This window comes from Gouania willdenowi, chromosome 6 (assembly GCF_900634775.1).
Source record: "Gouania willdenowi chromosome 6, fGouWil2.1, whole genome shotgun sequence".
Taxonomy (NCBI): Eukaryota; Metazoa; Chordata; class Actinopteri; order Blenniiformes; family Gobiesocidae; genus Gouania; species Gouania willdenowi.
The window spans coordinates 4,598,939-4,615,318 of record NC_041049.1 but is presented as its reverse complement, the minus strand read 5'-3'; the positions used below and the strand labels follow the sequence as shown (position 1 = coordinate 4,615,318).

The 16,380-nt window shown below is 35.0% G+C and overlaps 2 protein-coding genes across 2 annotated transcripts in view; one reads left to right on the top strand and one right to left on the bottom strand.

Annotated features, from left to right (window-relative positions):
* Nucleotides 1-3,235: 3,235 nt before the first annotated feature.
* On the top strand, nt 3,236-7,593 carry ndufb2 (NADH:ubiquinone oxidoreductase subunit B2). The gene is made up of 4 exons (XM_028449573.1): nt 3,236-3,447; nt 4,910-5,057; nt 6,487-6,577; nt 7,504-7,593. Exons 1-3 carry the CDS (start codon nt 3,362-3,364, stop codon nt 6,559-6,561), a joined length of 309 nt encoding a protein of 102 aa, XP_028305374.1. The 5' UTR covers nt 3,236-3,361; the 3' UTR covers nt 6,562-6,577; nt 7,504-7,593.
* A 46-nt stretch (nt 7,594-7,639) lies between these two features.
* The window catches only part of kdm7aa (lysine (K)-specific demethylase 7Aa), a 35,196-nt gene continuing 26,455 nt past the window's right edge, over nt 7,640-16,380 (bottom strand). The window contains exons 10-18 of the mRNA XM_028449572.1: nt 15,557-15,648; nt 15,390-15,476; nt 15,071-15,313; nt 13,954-14,081; nt 13,738-13,862; nt 13,574-13,659; nt 12,568-12,689; nt 11,734-12,014; nt 7,640-9,461 (exon numbers count right to left, since the gene is read on the bottom strand). Of these exons, the coding sequence (XP_028305373.1) occupies nt 9,370-9,461; nt 11,734-12,014; nt 12,568-12,689; nt 13,574-13,659; nt 13,738-13,862; nt 13,954-14,081; nt 15,071-15,313; nt 15,390-15,476; nt 15,557-15,648 (1,256 nt within the window). The 3' untranslated portion in view covers nt 7,640-9,369. The remainder of the gene's footprint in view (nt 9,462-11,733; nt 12,015-12,567; nt 12,690-13,573; nt 13,660-13,737; nt 13,863-13,953; nt 14,082-15,070; nt 15,314-15,389; nt 15,477-15,556; nt 15,649-16,380) is intronic.

Here is a 16,380-nt window from a genome sequence, read left to right as displayed (position 1 = left end):
ACAGCATAATGAGAGCATATGTGTATATATTTACACAATACAATATTTACATAGTGTAAACCTGACTACAACTACAAGGGTAATATTAATAAACAAATACATTGATTTTCTTAACCATCTGGTGAGTTTTAGACTTTACATCACTACCTCAAGCAAACAATGTGAGGATTTTTGGCCTTTATTATTTTTATTCAGATGTTTACACGTTTGTTTGTTATTAGAATTCTAGTATAATCTGGGTGCACAGCGTCCCTTTGATAATATTCAGCATTCCTTGTGTTTCCACTGTAGTTTTCATGGCTTCCATCATCGACCCTCCCCCACCCCAAAACCGCAACCCCGTGCGCATGCGCACTGCCGCTGGAACGCAGCACCAACGTTTCTGTTCCGAGCAGCTCGTTGGAAACTGTAGGACGGAGGCTGAAAAGGACGTTCAAATCTCTGTTCGAGTGCTTTTTTTATGAGCGGATACTCCATTCGCAGCGTGTGAAGAGGCCTACGTGCTGTATTTTTTTGTGTTCGGTAGCAGGGAATTCACATTTGTCCTTAATCCTGCTGGTAAAAGTGACGTTTTTTTCCATTTTTTTCCTCCCCTGGGCGACGGTTGGTTAGCGGTGACGTCAGGTTCTGAGTATTTGTGGGCGGGGTTTGAGCTACGAGGGGAGGAAGGCGCAACTGGAGAGCTTCAGCGACCAGGCGCCATTAGGGCTCTCAGCGAAACAGGTCAAACTACACGAAATAGTGCCGAACTTCACGTCCAAAACACGGTAATCTAAATAGTGAGACGCTTCAGCTCAAGTGCGGGAATTAATTTCTGTCGAATGACGTAAAGCAACTTTCCGTCTCGAATGAGGACTGAAGTCCGTGGAATCAAGATGGCGTCCAGGGTTTTCCCCTCTTGTGAATATTTCAGGGCGGCGTCGTGCGCGCTCCCGCGGCTACATTTCCTGTTTTCGTGCCTGGGAAAGATGACGTTGATGCCATTTTTTGCGAACTTTTCTGCAATTTTACCGTCAAAATCATACTTTTTTATCGATTTTTTTTATGGATCGGAGTGTAGATTTGGGAGTTTGTGTAAATGTCATCAAAATGGTTTTATTTTACTTTCCGCTAATCAGAAATGCAAGCTATAATTTGCACTAAAACAAGGCAGTTAGTCAGAAAACATTTCGCATTTTACAGAAATGCTGAAAGATTTAGGAAATCTTAAAAATCAGGATTCCTTTTATGTAAAACCTTTTCAACCAGTAATGGTAGAGTTTAGATTGTCTCAATATAATATCTTTAATGATTATTTTGACAGAAACAAACCTACGCTTTTCTTTAAGTGTAATTATTAATTATTTTTATTATGTACTATTACAAATGCATTTACATAAAGTGTATTTGTATACTATTCTCATTCAAGGGTAGGCCTATGCATAATGGCTACAACAATAATAATAGTATATATATTCCGCATGTGCCACAAACGCATACATAACATGTCATATAAATGAGGGGTATTTTACCCACTAAAAAAGTTGAATTTCTGATTGAAAGGATAGACTTTTAGGATGAATAGGGGCTAAAATGTTAGAAAAGCTGGTTTGTAGATGATGGATCTCTGTTTTCTATGCAGGAGATCCATCTTAAGGGAACCACACCACCTTCCACTATCTTAATAACAACCGCCATAAGCCTTTGTGCAAGGCTTTCCCCTTGAAAAATGATCCCATAGCGATGGTTGACAGGACGTTTCTTCATTACCATAACATTTAAACCAGGCAGAGTCAATACAGATCGAATTAAATTAAATCACAGAGCAGTTTGTTGTCAGAAAATGATTTAGATGCAACTGTGTATTTATTTTGAATTTTTAGCATCAATATTTTTATTAAATTCCTGCTGTATTCCCAATTATTTATTTTACATGTTTTTCAAAATTGCAATTTGTTTGGATGTGTTCTCGTACTTAATGTCATATATATGTCTGAATCTGATCAAAATTAAATGATTCAAATGTTTTTGCCTGTTGCATTTTTTTTACACTATAAACGATTTATTTACATTTGATTGTACATAATTATTTCCTATACACATTTTTACAAATTTAAATTCTGTTTTTTTATCCACAAGGTCACATATTTTAAGATTGACCCGTTTTTTTAATTTTTTATTGGGCATTTTAAATATTTATATAGTTTTCTTTTAAACATTTTGAAGTTTACAGGAAACCACGTTTTTGAAGTTTATTATAAGTAACATGCACAAACTGCAGCTTTTGTTGTGCAAACATTTAATAAACTACAACATTGGAAGTAAAAGTTACACAAGCATTTAAATCCCCATTTGATATTTTTTTCAAAAAGGTGCAATAAAGTTCAAACACAATGTCAGGTGATTTAAAATGGGGTTAATAAGGTATTTTGACCTCTGACTCCATCTAGTGGATTAACCAGGTAACTGCAGATGGATTTGCCCCGTAAACAATTCACTAACTTGTTTAAAACACAGACATTGTACTGTATTGGTAATTATGTTTTTAATGTTTTATATGAATGTGTGTTTTTAAGATACTTTAAAAAAAATTTGATGTAAGTAAGTATATATAAATGGTGTGGGTCTGATTATGATAAAGTCTAAACTATGTTTCTGACTTTTTAGTATGTATTTAATTAAATGCAGAAATTCTATTTCGCCAAAAAGTAAAACAGAGGTCTACATTTGTAATACGTAAATATGTATATTTATTTATTTTAATTTTTTTTAGGTCTTTCTACATTTTAACTATACTTAATATTTTCTAATACAATGACTAATATTTTGGTTGAAAACTGCAGAATGATAATTTTTTATAATGATTATTATATAAGAATTATACATTTTTATTTTTATTATTGATTTTATATATATATATAAAAAATATTTTTTTAAGTGATTATGTTTTTTTTTAAAAAACTCATTCTCACTGCAAGCCAAAGCAACTTGTTTATTTTAAACACTTTACTTTGACACAATTTATCGTAATTTTGTATTATTAAAATAGAAGCCACAGATCTTCAATATTATTATACATTTATTTCAGTTAAAATGTGTTTAAAAAAGTTGAAACAAAACTTTCAATTTATCTATTTGTATGTATATATAATATGTAATTATCTATACATCAATAATATTTCCTATAATTTATAATATAATTTAATTTTTTTATTTTATTCCTGGCCAATCAACGCAGCCTGTGTCGTGACGTCATCACGCTCCGTTCAGAGGTCAGCGTCACACTAGCGCAGAAGGTGACCGTCTCACCGTCTTGCTCATATAACAGTGAATAAAGGGAATAAAACGGTCCCAGGACGAGGTTTGGTTCTTCAAACTCAACATGTCGTCCATAGGGAGGATGGGAGGACTGTTCCGGACCGGGACTCAGCTGCTCAGACGTGGTCCTGGACGGATAACGAGCAGAAAGTAAGTCTGTTAGCATGTTAGCTTAGCTTAGCTTCAGGCTTGGCTACAAAATACAAACAAACAAGGTTATTAACACATGATAATCGATTAGTGGCATAAGTTATACCAATACATGTCTAAGAGAAGCTATTATTGGATGGAAAATGTAATAAATATATAATAGTATCAAATTATTTGACAAATAATGAAGCAAATAAATTATAGAACTTAAGCATAAAAAAAGAAAGGCACATTCAAATATATCTGAAATAAATAATAAATATGTGACAATCAGTACATTATACATCACATAATATCGTATAAATAAGTGTAATACAAATATTAGAAAATTAATGAGCGAAATTAATATCTCAATATTTTTTCTCAAAATGACGATATACGACACCAATCTCGATAGATTTAATTCAGTTACAGTTTTACCAGAAATAATTCTGGGTTAAATTTTCTGATGCAAAATGCTTCACAGGCTAAAATAACATCCCAGTGTTTTAAGAATGGTAAATTAATAATGATAAATTGTGCATGTATCACAAACAATTAAGTAAATGCACAAAATAACAGCAAAAAAAATTACTTCAAACACACAAATTAACAGAAAAATACACAAAAGAACAACACAAATACTTAATAGAATAACAAAATACACACAAAAAGAGAAAAAAATGTACAACGGGACAACAACAATACACAAAAAAACAACAACAACACACACAAAAAAAACGTGCAAATAGAAAAATATGTAAAAGATCAACAAAAACACATAAAATAACCTACAAAAACTTACAAACAATTGGAAAAATATGCAAAAGAACAACAAAAATACACAAAAGTACACAAAAAGAGAAAAAATGCAAAATGGGACAACATAAATAAATAAAAGAACAAAAATAAAAAAGGGACAACTGACACAAGAGGAGAAAAAAAAATACACAATGTAACAACAAAAATACATAGGACAACAAAATACACATATTAAAAAAAAAAACACACACACACACAATGGGACATTTATTAACAAACAGCTGCACAATATGTGTCACTTTAGTCTTTTTCTCCTCTATGGGACAGCACGTGTGAGTGAGTTTTTTAATGGGGCTTGTTTAGACAGTGATTCATCTAACTGTGTTTGTCATGTTGTTCTGAGAAGTGGAAAAAGCAGTGAGTATTTTAACACAAAATAAGCTATAAATATATAGCGTTATTGTAATTCATTTACTATATCTCCAAAATAGGAAACTACATATATCTTGAATCTCGATATATTACCCAGCGCTGTGAGATGTATGTGTAAATAAAGTCATATTGAATTAATTTGAGATAAATTAGCTTTTTAAAATGACGTTTTTCTTTGTTTAATCTCCTAATTATTTACATTTTCCAATTAATTATTTTTTAATTGAAACCATAAAAGGCCATGTTGTCTTAATGTGTGTGTTTTGTTAATTTGTGTGTGTGTGTTCAGAGCGAGCGGCGGTGAACCCCACATTGTGCCCCAGTACAGACAGTATCCTCAGCTCACTAAGAACCAGAAGTTCCAGTCAGAGCTGATCAGTGGAGCCATGTGGTTCTGGATCCTGTGGCATTTCTGGCACGACCCGGACGCTGTTTTTGTCAGTACATAAACACCCAGAAATATATATATATATATATATATATATATATATTACTAATAGGGATGTAACGATTAATCGTAAGGCAGTTAAAAATCGATTCATTGGTATCACGGTTCACATCGATACTGTGAAAATTGAATCGCAGTACTTTTTTTAACCAGCGCTATCCAGAAGTGTTGGCAGCGGGCGGAATCTGTCAATACTTTCTTTCTGGCCGCCTTCTACTTTTAAACATGTTCATAAATGATTCCTTACCCCTTTAACACCAATATCTGTAATATTACGTGAATATCTGTAAAAGTCACGTTTTTCTATTAGCTCTTTCTGCTAGCATAGCATCTCTTCTTCACTGCAAGATATCTGCATGCCAACCGACCACTGGGTTACCAGCGCCCTCTGCTGGTCCAAACAAATATCTGACGTAAAAACAGTGAAATGACTTTTTTTTTAAGTCCAATTGTTAAGGCACAAAATACATTTTCAGTTGCACTTTTAAAAAGAACTAATATGCAGTTTTGCATTGTTTATTATAGAACCAGAATTTAAATTAATAGGCTTCTTCTTCATTTGTATTATTCCTTTATTTATTTCATTCAAGATTTATTTTTAGTTAAATTGCATTGTTTTGAATAGTTTATCAAGGAATTCTTTTGACAATGAAAAATAAAAGGAAAACGATATAGTTTTTTTTTATAGTTTTCTCCCCCCAAAAAATAAAGGAATATTTTTCAGTCATTTGTCTACAGTCCCATTATGTAAAATAAATCGTGAGAGAATCGTATTGTGAACCCATTATCGTGACTCGAATAGTAACGGGAGTTGAGTGAATCGTTACATCCCTAGTTACTAATGCAACATTATTATTATTATCATTCCAACTGATGTGATAACGTATGATTTCCTCCTTTTTAAAACTGATAAACAACAAAAAATGAAGCTAATCAACTTAGATGTTTATATATATATATATATACATGCTAGAATCCTAAAGAATAGTATTTGCATCTCATTAGAAATATGAAATAGATTTTTTTTATCAGTTGATTTATTTTGAAGGGACAATCTACATTAACTAAGCATTTTTGCAAATGTACCATAGTTAGCCTTAAAGGCTAATGCACATCTGATTCATCACATTTTTATTTTTTTCTAACATGTAAACAGAATATCATCAGAAACAAAGAAAAGCAAAAGATTTTCAACACAATTTTGCAATTCACGTTACATTTGTGAAACACTACGTGAAACAGTTAAAAGATGCTTTGAAAGTTTAAAACCTGTCGTCAGGTGTTGATCTTTATTCCAGTAGTTTTAATAGATCTGATAGATTAGCCTGACCTATAAGTTTTTATACTGAAATCGTGGCAAACTCACACAGAAATCAAACCTATTAGTGTATTAAATAACTGTTATTTTCCTGCTGTAGGGTCACTTTCCTTGGCCTGATGCGTCAGCCTGGACAGACGAGGAACTGGGGATTCCACCTGATGATGAGGAATGAGAAGAAAGGTTCTCACGTATGATGGAACTTTGAGACTTTTCACACTTTTTTACATCTTACTGCAGCTTAAGCTCAGTTTAAGTCTGTTCATCACATTTGGATTAGTTTTAGGGTTTAATTTGAGCCTTATCTGAAAGAATTTATATATATTTTCAAATTCCACCCCTTTTTATGCCTTACGATAGGCTTACCTCTGATTTTTCACATTTGACACATTTTTATTTTTTTGTCATACACTACAATTTAAATATGTTACATTATGGCTAGTTTCAGGGTTTTATTTACGGCCTTATCTTTAAAAAAAAAAAAAAAAAAATCCAGCTCTGAATGTAACACTCTTCGACCACAATCAGTTTGAGTGTTTTTCAAAATAAATCATTTATTTTAATAACCTTACGAAATTAATGATAAAATAGAAGTTTTTTTAATCTTATGTGATCGATTATAGACATTTTTTTTAATAAAATGGATCATTTCAGCTTAATTTTTTAGTCCAAAAAAATTAAATTTTACTTAAACTTCTTTTGCAAATTAACTTAATAGGACTATTATAGCCTTCTTTCTCTCTCTCTCTATATATATATATATATATATATTTACACACACACACATATATAGTCACATTTTTCAGCCTTACTATTTATAGCCATACCTCTGATTTTCAGACACATCTTAATTTTTTTTTTTACCTTCCTACTGTTTGTGTTTTATCATATTTCGGCTAGTTTTAGGGTCTAACTATGACCTTATCTAAAAGAAAAAAAAATCTAAATTTCTTCAATTTTTATGCATGTGCCTCTAGTTTTAGGTGATTGTTGTATTTTAAAATGTTTTCACAGTCTTAGTACAGCCTTATTTCAAAGTATTGTTAGAATTAACAAATGTCATTTTTTAAATAACTTTTATCTGCTACGTTAACATTTTTTTTTTTCCTCTCTACAGGTGATTCCAGAAGTTTGGCGTGGAAAGTCGGATCTGTGTGAAGATTGATTTCACATTTGTAAATAAAAATAAAGTTTTCTCTAAATGAAACATTGTGTTTTGAAAGTGAAGAAAAAAGAACTGTTAAACCAAAAGATTGAAATAGTTTATTTATTTACAGGCAATAAGTTTTGAAACGCAGAAAAAACCAAATAAAACAGAGCATCAACAGTGTCACAGTCACCAGTGTTTGTAAAAAGTCAAAAATCATAATAAATTTACATTAAGAGGGAAAACATTGAAAGGAAGAAACACAAAATAAGCTCATCTACGATGTAGAGTTAGGAAAACCAAAGGTGGGATTCAGACTCAGATAAGTCAGGATTACTTTAAATACCACTGGAGTCGCCCTGAGCAGAGCCTCTTAAAGCTACGGTACTTGGCAATTGTTCGTCAGCGTGACGTAGAGTTAACACTGAGATGATGAATGTGAGGATAAAACAATCAGCCTTGTTTCACTAAGCCAGCGCAACTAAGCCTGAATTAAAGTAAAAACTCCAAAGTTAGCGCTGCTTCTTCAGTTTCAGTTAAAGTATAGAAGACAGTTGTTTGAGATTGTATGTGGTGTTTTATTTTGAAAGGGAATCATTTAAAAAAATATATCATTTTAATCAGTATTTTTTTATGATCAAATAAGACATTTCAACCCCATTTGAATTCAGGGCATGAGGGTCACGACCCAAAGTTTGAAAAACACTGGTTGAGGAGATTGTAGAAAAAATAACACTGAATCCAACACTTTCCTACAATCATCAGTTTAACTGTTTTGTTTTTTTAATAATTGTTTTTTCAAATTAATCATATAAAGATTTTTAATCTTACACCTGTCGATTAAATTTCTTTTTCATTCAACATATGAAAACAAATGTTTAAATTTGTTTTAACTTTAAGTCCCGCAAATTCAATAATTTTGACTAATTTCATCTCTTTTTGGCGTAATATTAAATACAAATGTTTCTCTCTTTTGTATGTTTTTTTTTTCGAGGAATTTTGTGTATTTTCCTTCTCATTTTGTATTTTATTTATGACTTCTTATGTTATTGTAGTCGTGCGTTTTTAATTTATTAACTTTAGCTTCTTTCAGTGATTAATTTAATTATTCAGACTTATATTGTTGTAAAGTTGCTCAGGATTTCTCTCAGTTTTTACTTTGTCGAGCTAAACTCTGATGCACCCGCTTAGTGAACAGGACTGTGATGCTAATGCTAACAGGTGTGGGTCCAGAGACATGACTCAGCGTTCCTAAAGCAGGAAGTGTCTGAGAGTTAAGTTCTCCTCCATGACGTGGCCGTAGCTGGTTGATGGCATCATTCCCTGAGAGTGAAGAACTGCACACATCACACCAGTTTGAGAAAGAAAAAGCCTCCCAGTTCCCACTGGAGCTCATCCTGGGAGTCTGAACACGCAGAGAGCGGCTACACAACACACCAAGTCAAAGCATCCACAGTCACGTAGAAGAGAAAATAGAACAAAATCAGTCCCTCTGTCAAATAATAAATACAAATATCATCCAGAATCCATTCAAAAAACACACGATTCAACGTCACAGATAAAAACTAGGAATAAATTAAGCAGAAGATGCAGAGTCATTCCTCCAACCGTCATTAGTGCAGGTGTGGGCGGCGTGTGGCTCCGCCCGCGTAGTCATTATTGCTGGTGTGGTTGAGATAAAGGAGTCGAAATTCTCCAGTCTGTGACTGTGAAGCATCTCCACTTCCTGTTTTGTTTTAGTGTCCAATCAGATTCTACCCTGTCTCCTGAACATGCACAGTGAACGTCTCTCCAACAACTTCATCTTCTTCTTAAGAACAAAAACACGTGGAGGCGTCACACGAACACGCGACTGTGTCTGTTGTTGAGTTTCAGGATCTTTCCCAGTCTCTGCTTGGCCGTGGCCATTCCTTTTTTGGGCCGTTTGCCTGAAACATAGAGACAATGATGTCATGTTAGAGCACACGCACACACAAATACACACAAAGACAGACAAGTTTGATCATAACGAGGAACACAAACATGTGACTGTATCTGATTCAAAGGCAACATTTACTGACCAACCAGAGCATTAATATAAGAAAGGCTTTAGTCTGATTTTATGCTTATTCATTTAATATTTATAAATACAATATTGTTGTTTTGTATGTTTTTCAGAGTCATTTAATGCGATATCGTTTAGTTTTTTTTTCGTACATTTTTGTGATCGTTTAGGTTTTTTTTCATACATTTTTGTGATCGTTTAGGTTTTTTTTCATACATTTTTGTGATCGTTTAGGTTTTTTTTCATACATTTTTGTGATCGTTTAGGTTTTTTTTCATACATTTTTGTGATCGTTTAGGTTTTTTTTCATACATTTTTGTGATCGTTTAGGTTTTTTTTCATACATTTTTGTGATCGTTTAGGTTTTTTTTCATACATTTTTGTGATCGTTTAGGTTTTTTTTCATACATTTTTGTGATCGTTTAGGTTTTTTTTCGTACATTTTTGTGATCGTTTAGGTTTTTTTTCGTACATTTTTGTGATCGTTTAGGTTTTTTTTCGTACATTTTTGTGATCGTTTTGGTTTTTTTTCGTACATTTTTGTGATCGTTTAGGTTTTTTTTCGTACATTTTTGTGATCGTTTAGGTTTTTTTTCGTACATTTTTGTGATCGTTTAGGTTTTTTTTCGTACATTTTTGTGATCGTTTAGGTTTTTTTTCGTACATTTTTGTGATCGTTTAGGTTTTTTTTCGTACATTTTTGTGATCGTTTAGGTTTTTTTTCGTTCATTTTTGTGATCGTTTAGGTTTTTTTCGTACATTTTTGTGATCGTTTAGGTTTTTTTTCGTACATTTTTGTGATCGTTTAGGTTTTTTTTCGTACATTTTTGTGACCGTTTAGGTTTTTTTTCGTACATTTTTGTGACCGTTTAGGTTTTTTTTCGTACATTTTTGTGACCGTTTAGGTTTTTTTTCGTACATTTTTGTGACCGTTTAGGTTTTTTTTCGTACATTTTTGTGACCGTTTGGGTTTTTTTTCGTACATTTTTGTGACCGTTTGGGTTTTTTTTCGTACATTTTTGTGACCGTTTGGGTTTTTTTTCGTACATTTTTGTGACCGTTTGGGTTTTTTTTCGTACATTTTTGTGACCGTTTGGGTTTTTTTTCGTACATTTTTGTGACCGTTTGGGTTTTTTTTCGTACATTTTTGTGACCGTTTGGGTTTTTTTTCGTACATTTTTGTGACCGTTTGGGTTTTTTTTCGTACATTTTTGTGACCGTTTGGGTTTTTTTTCGTACATTTTTGTGACCGTTTGGGTTTTTTTTCGTACATTTTTGTGACCGTTTGGGTTTTTTTTCGTACATTTTTGTGACCGTTTGGGTTTTTTTTCGTACATTTTTGTGACCGTTTGGGTTTTTTTTCGTACATTTTTGTGACCGTTTGGGTTTTTTTTCGTACATTTTTGTGACCGTTTGGGTTTTTTTTCGTACATTTTTGTGACCGTTTGGGTTTTTTTTCGTACATTTTTGTGACCGTTTGGGTTTTTTTTCGTACATTTTTGTGACCGTTTAGGTTTTTTTTCGTACATTTTTGTGACCGTTTAGGTTTTTTTTCGTACATTTTTGTGACCGTTTAGGTTTTTTTTCGTACATTTTTGTGACCGTTTAGGTTTTTTTTCGTACATTTTTGTGACCGTTTAGGTTTTTTTTCGTACATTTTTGTGACCGTTTAGGTTTTTTTTCGTACATTTTTGTGACCGTTTAGGTTTTTTTTCGTACATTTTTGTGACCGTTTAGGTTTTTTTTCGTACATTTTTGTGACCGTTTAGGTTTTTTTTCGTACATTTTTGTGACCGTTTAGTTTTTTTTTCGTACATTTTTGTGACCGTTTAGTTTTTTTTCGTACATTTTTGTGACCGTTTAGTTTTTTTTTCGTACATTTTTGTGACCGTTTAGTTTTTTTTTCGTACATTTTTGTGACCGTTTAGTTTTTTTTTCGTACATTTTTGTGTTCGTTTAGTTTTTTTTTCGTACATTTTTGTGATCGTTTAGTTTTTTTTTCGTACATTTTTGTGATCGTTTAGTTTTTTTTTCGTACATTTTTGTGATCGTTTAGTTTTTTTTTCGTACTCTCCATTCTTTTGAATAAAAAGTGCACTTTTGTGTTTGTTGAATGTTTCTGATAGACAGAAATAGGAAGACTCTGATTGGCTGACCTTTGGTGGCCTGATTGCTGATTGGCGGGGGGTTGGGGGCGCTCCTCTTGGAGGGGTGCAGGGGCGGAGACATGGAGGGATCACAGTACTGGAAGGCCGTCTCTGGGCTGGGCAGCCCCTGATTGTCCCAAGCCTCGCTGCTGCTGTTGCCCTGGCTGTCCATGTGAGTGGGCGGAGCCTCTGGTGGAGAGCAGCGACCCAGGCTGGACCACCAGGACTCAGAGGCCATGGACAGCATGCCCTGGATGGCCTCCTGCGTGCTGGGTGAGGTAGGACGTTCTCTGGGGGGGGGGGCGAGGACAGAGTCAGCGTCACACTGGGTTGGGGTCAATTACATTTTTCTTGTTACAATTACGTTCTCAACTACCAAAGTTCAATTACAATGAATCACAATTACTGAGCCTGAAATAAAGAAAAGTTAGCCTTATTCTTGTGCTAGCTTTCTGTTAGCTATAGCTAACGGGTCCTAAAAAAGCTGTAAAATAAACTAAAAACAAATATCCATCATCTCATTTCTTTTCTATCTATTGCTTACCTTGTTTGGCTTCATAATCAATGAAAATATAGGTTTTATTTTGGTGTAGGCGTTAGTAAACCCCTAGATTAATTTTAAATGGTAAAGTGTTGGAAAGCTTAATTATTTTAATAATTGTTAACTACATATGTATAGAACTGTAACATGGTTCCCCAGTTTATCGTTAAATTATAATTAACATTGTTTTTATAAAATTACCATGGCAATTACAATTACAAAGTCAATTATCTGAACTCAATTACAGTTTAATTATGATTATGACAGCAACAGACTTTGTAAATTACAATTACAATTCTCACCGTTTGAGTGGTTGTTGTTGTTGGTGGAGTCTGAGTTCCTGACGACGCTGGTCCAGGTCTATGACGCGACCAGGACCCGTTTCGTCTGAATCCTCGTCTGACGAAGACGACAAAGCTTTACCCTGCGGAGACGGAGGAAATGAAATCAGTTCTTATCTTTTACACGTCTGGTTTCTCATTTCATTTGGTTTATCTGAATAATATCCACTGAATCCAGGAACGTTTAATATTATTTGCACCATAGTATATTGTCGTTTTAAAGAGGTACATCTGTGTTTTAATACGAAATAAAATGGGATTTAAAAATCACAGAATCTGGTTAAAAGTTGCAAATTAGAGTAAAAAGTGGTAAAAGGGGTTTAAAGTGTCAATATTGGAACAATTAGTTTAAAGTGGCAAACAATGGGCATGAAAAATGTGAATGTGGTTAAATTGGCTGAAATTAGCATGAAATATGGTGAAAAGAGGTTCAAAGTGACAATAATGGGTCAACATATGTTACAATAGGTGCAAAAGTGGTGGAAAGTGTTTATAAGTGCTGAAAATGTCTTGAAAGTAGAAAAAATGTGGTGGAAAATTATTTAAATTTGATGAAGAAGTGGCAGAAATGGGAGTAACGTAGCAAAAGTGCATTAAAAGGAGCAAAAATGTGGCAAGAAAACTTGATTAAAAATATGTTAAAATATGGCAAGTTTGGAGTAGTTGGAGAAAATGGGAAAAATAAGCAAAAAGCTCTTAAAAAAATATTCTTAGTTTCTTGTAGGCATGGCAAGCCCCACCCAGTGTCTTGCGACCCCAAATGGGGTCCTGACCCCAAGGTTGAGAACCCCTTCAGCAGAACATGGATAATTTTGGTCATTTCTGACTCAGTGACAGTAAAGACTTTGTGTGGCACACGCACGCACACACGTCACTTTACTGTAAAATCACTCACGTTATCATGGAAATGAAGGGGTTAATGTTTGATTTAGTGTGTGTGTGTGTGTGTGCGTGCACGTGTGGTTACCTCTGTGGGAGAGTCGGTGTCTGACTCCGTGTCCGACATGCCCGAATGTCCTGAAACTTCTTCCCTGAGTTCAGTCTTCACCCTCTCTGCACACACACACACACACACACACCGTCATTCCTACGCTGCGTCACCATAGCAACACACTCTGAACGCCGACTCACGGAGCAGTGGCTGTTTCTCCTCCGTCCTCTCTGACTTCACACCGTGACAGTGACTCTTTAAGGAGCTGATGGACATACGTTCATCTTCGGTCTTCACTGGACTGCTGCTCGCTCGCCTCACGTCCCTGTAAAACACACACACACACACGCACACACACACAGGTCACATGACTGCATCAAACAGGAAGTGAACAGACACACTGAGCAGACGCTCACCTGATGATCCTCCCGTTCACCAGCATCAAACGCAGGTGGTTTTCCTCCAGAGATTCAGCAGCAGCTGCAGCCGAAGCCGTCGACACTTTGTTAAACTTCCCATGAGCCTTTGCACCGAAGGTTGGATCCTGGAGGGACCCAAACAGAGTCAGAGCGCACAACAACAAAACAACGCTGACTGATCACTGTTCCAGGACAGAGTGTTAAAGGTGGCCTTTTTCTGCTGATCTATACATTTATTTCTTCGTATTTATTTAATTGCAATAATAATTATTATTTTATTGCATAATTGTGACCGTCACCAGCTCCCCCTAAGGAAGGGTAAGAAACACTTGATTAAAGAGAGAATATTAAAGAAAGAGGGCAGTGTTACACCGAGGTGAGGGGGAAAGGAACAGGGGAGAGTGAGTCAGGGTAGGAAGAGTTGACTATTTTAAGGTGAGAGTGTAATGTGATGTTACAGTTGTGTATATTGTGTTGTGGGATGTAATCAGATCAATGGATTTCTGCTAACAGGAATCTTAGCATGTTGGCTAACGAATCTGCGATAGGATGAATAAAAAGCGATTTGGACCAATGAGAATAATCGTAGCATTCCACCTCACAAATTCATGCCGGTGTCAGTACGATGTGAACGCAGACCATGAGATTGTATATGCGCATATACGCGCACAACTGAAAAATGAATTAATAAATGAAATAAATGTATTCATTTTTGTTTATTTTTGTTTTCAAAGTGAACGGACACGTTTCATTTGTTTATTGGATTATGTTAGGGTTAGAGTGAGGTTAGGGTTATAATCTCAGTACGGAGGTAAACTATTTCTGTGTCGTTTTCAGCTGAAATTAGGTTTTTAACAAAAGATCAAGAAACGTCAGAGATAGAAATTGACAAAAGTCTGTAAAAAATGAGATGCAAACACATTCAGCTGAAAATAGATTTTGCTGTTGCCATCCCTGAATATTAGGCCTTATATTTAGTCTTTTATTTTGAAATGTCCCGACTTGTTTCCTGCATTTCCAGACGTTATCTATACGACGCTGATATTTATGATAGAACGAGGGGATGATTTTGACCGAAGGAAATTAGCATTTTGTGTTGTAACGTTGGCCGCACCTCCTCCAGAAGCCCCGCCTCCAGCCTCCTCAGCACCTCCCTGGTGTGCTGCTCCAAGATGTCCAGGTTGGAGGGCACCTTGGGGTCCTCCTGCTGCTCCCTGAGCCTCCTCGCTGCTCTCCGTGCCCGCCGCGCCTGGCATAGCCGCTCCAGCGTAGAACGCGTGGACAGGCAGCCGCTCGGACCAGTCGGAGCGCCGCATCCCTGAGGTTTAACTGGCTTGGCCCCGCCCACTGGCTCCTCCTACAGGAACACAGAACAGCTGTTATTCCTGGGGTTTGTGGTGATGGTGGACCAGGTCGGTGGTGACGTGTCTCACCTCCAGGTGGCGGATCTCCTTGGTGAGTTCTTTGATCAGATGGTTGGGTCTGATGTTGTCCGGCACCTCGCTGTTGGGGGTCATCACCTGCAGGGGGCGCATAGAGCACGTTTAGACAAACTGTTGCTCTCTGTGAGTGAAACGAGCAGAAACACACGGCTTCTCACCTCTCGCTTCAACCAGGTCTTCAGCGCTCCGATTAAAGCTTTGACTCCGTCCACCAGGTATGGGGGAGGTGGACACGTGTCCTCACGCAGCTCTGAAAAAAACACAAAAAAAAAAACAAGAGTTTCTACAATGAAAACAAAACAGAAATTATTGCAGATCATTTTTAATTTAGGAAACCTTAACTATTCTAAAGATTCAAAGCTTGAACCCACCACTTTAATTATATTTTAATATATTTAATAGGATTTCAAAGAACAATGTAGCACAGATATAGGCAAAACTTAACTTTTTGCTTTGGCCTGAACCTTATTTTGAATTGATTCATGAATTCATGAATGTGTGTGTAAACAAGCAGTGAGTAAATGTTTATGAAGTCCAAAAACAACAGCAGAATGCACACTCCAGAGACACAAAATGACCACAAAATTATACAAAACAACAAAAATTACAGCAAATGACTCCAAAAATGCACAAATCAACAACAAACATTCAGAAAAAGGACAGAAAAAAAACACAAAATGACAATAAGAAAAAAACAAAATAACAATAACACACATAATGACTTGAAAAACACACAAAATGATAAAAAAAAAAAAAGGGCCACAACCACATGTGGCCCTTGGTATATTTTTGGTGGCCCCTGGAACAAATCTACCTAAAATTGGTAATTTAAGAAGTTGGAAGGATCAGAACATATTATACAATATAACTCCAAAAAACACAAAAACAACAGCAAAATGCACAAAATGTAATAATAATAAAAAAAAAAATTAAAAAATACACAAGATGACAACAAAGACAACACATTTACAAAATGACTCCA

Excerpts from the sequence above, each read along its gene's own strand:
- ndufb2 (XM_028449573.1), top strand. The coding sequence starts at position 3,362 with ATGTCGTCCATAGGGAGGATGGGAGGACTGTTCCGGACCGGGACTCAG. Across the intron at positions 3,448-4,909 it reads GGACGGATAACGAGCAGAAA|AGCGAGCGGCGGTGAACCCC; the intron begins GTAAGTCTGTTA and ends GTGTGTGTTCAG. Across the intron at positions 5,058-6,486 it reads ACGACCCGGACGCTGTTTTT|GGTCACTTTCCTTGGCCTGA; the intron begins GTCAGTACATAA and ends TTCCTGCTGTAG.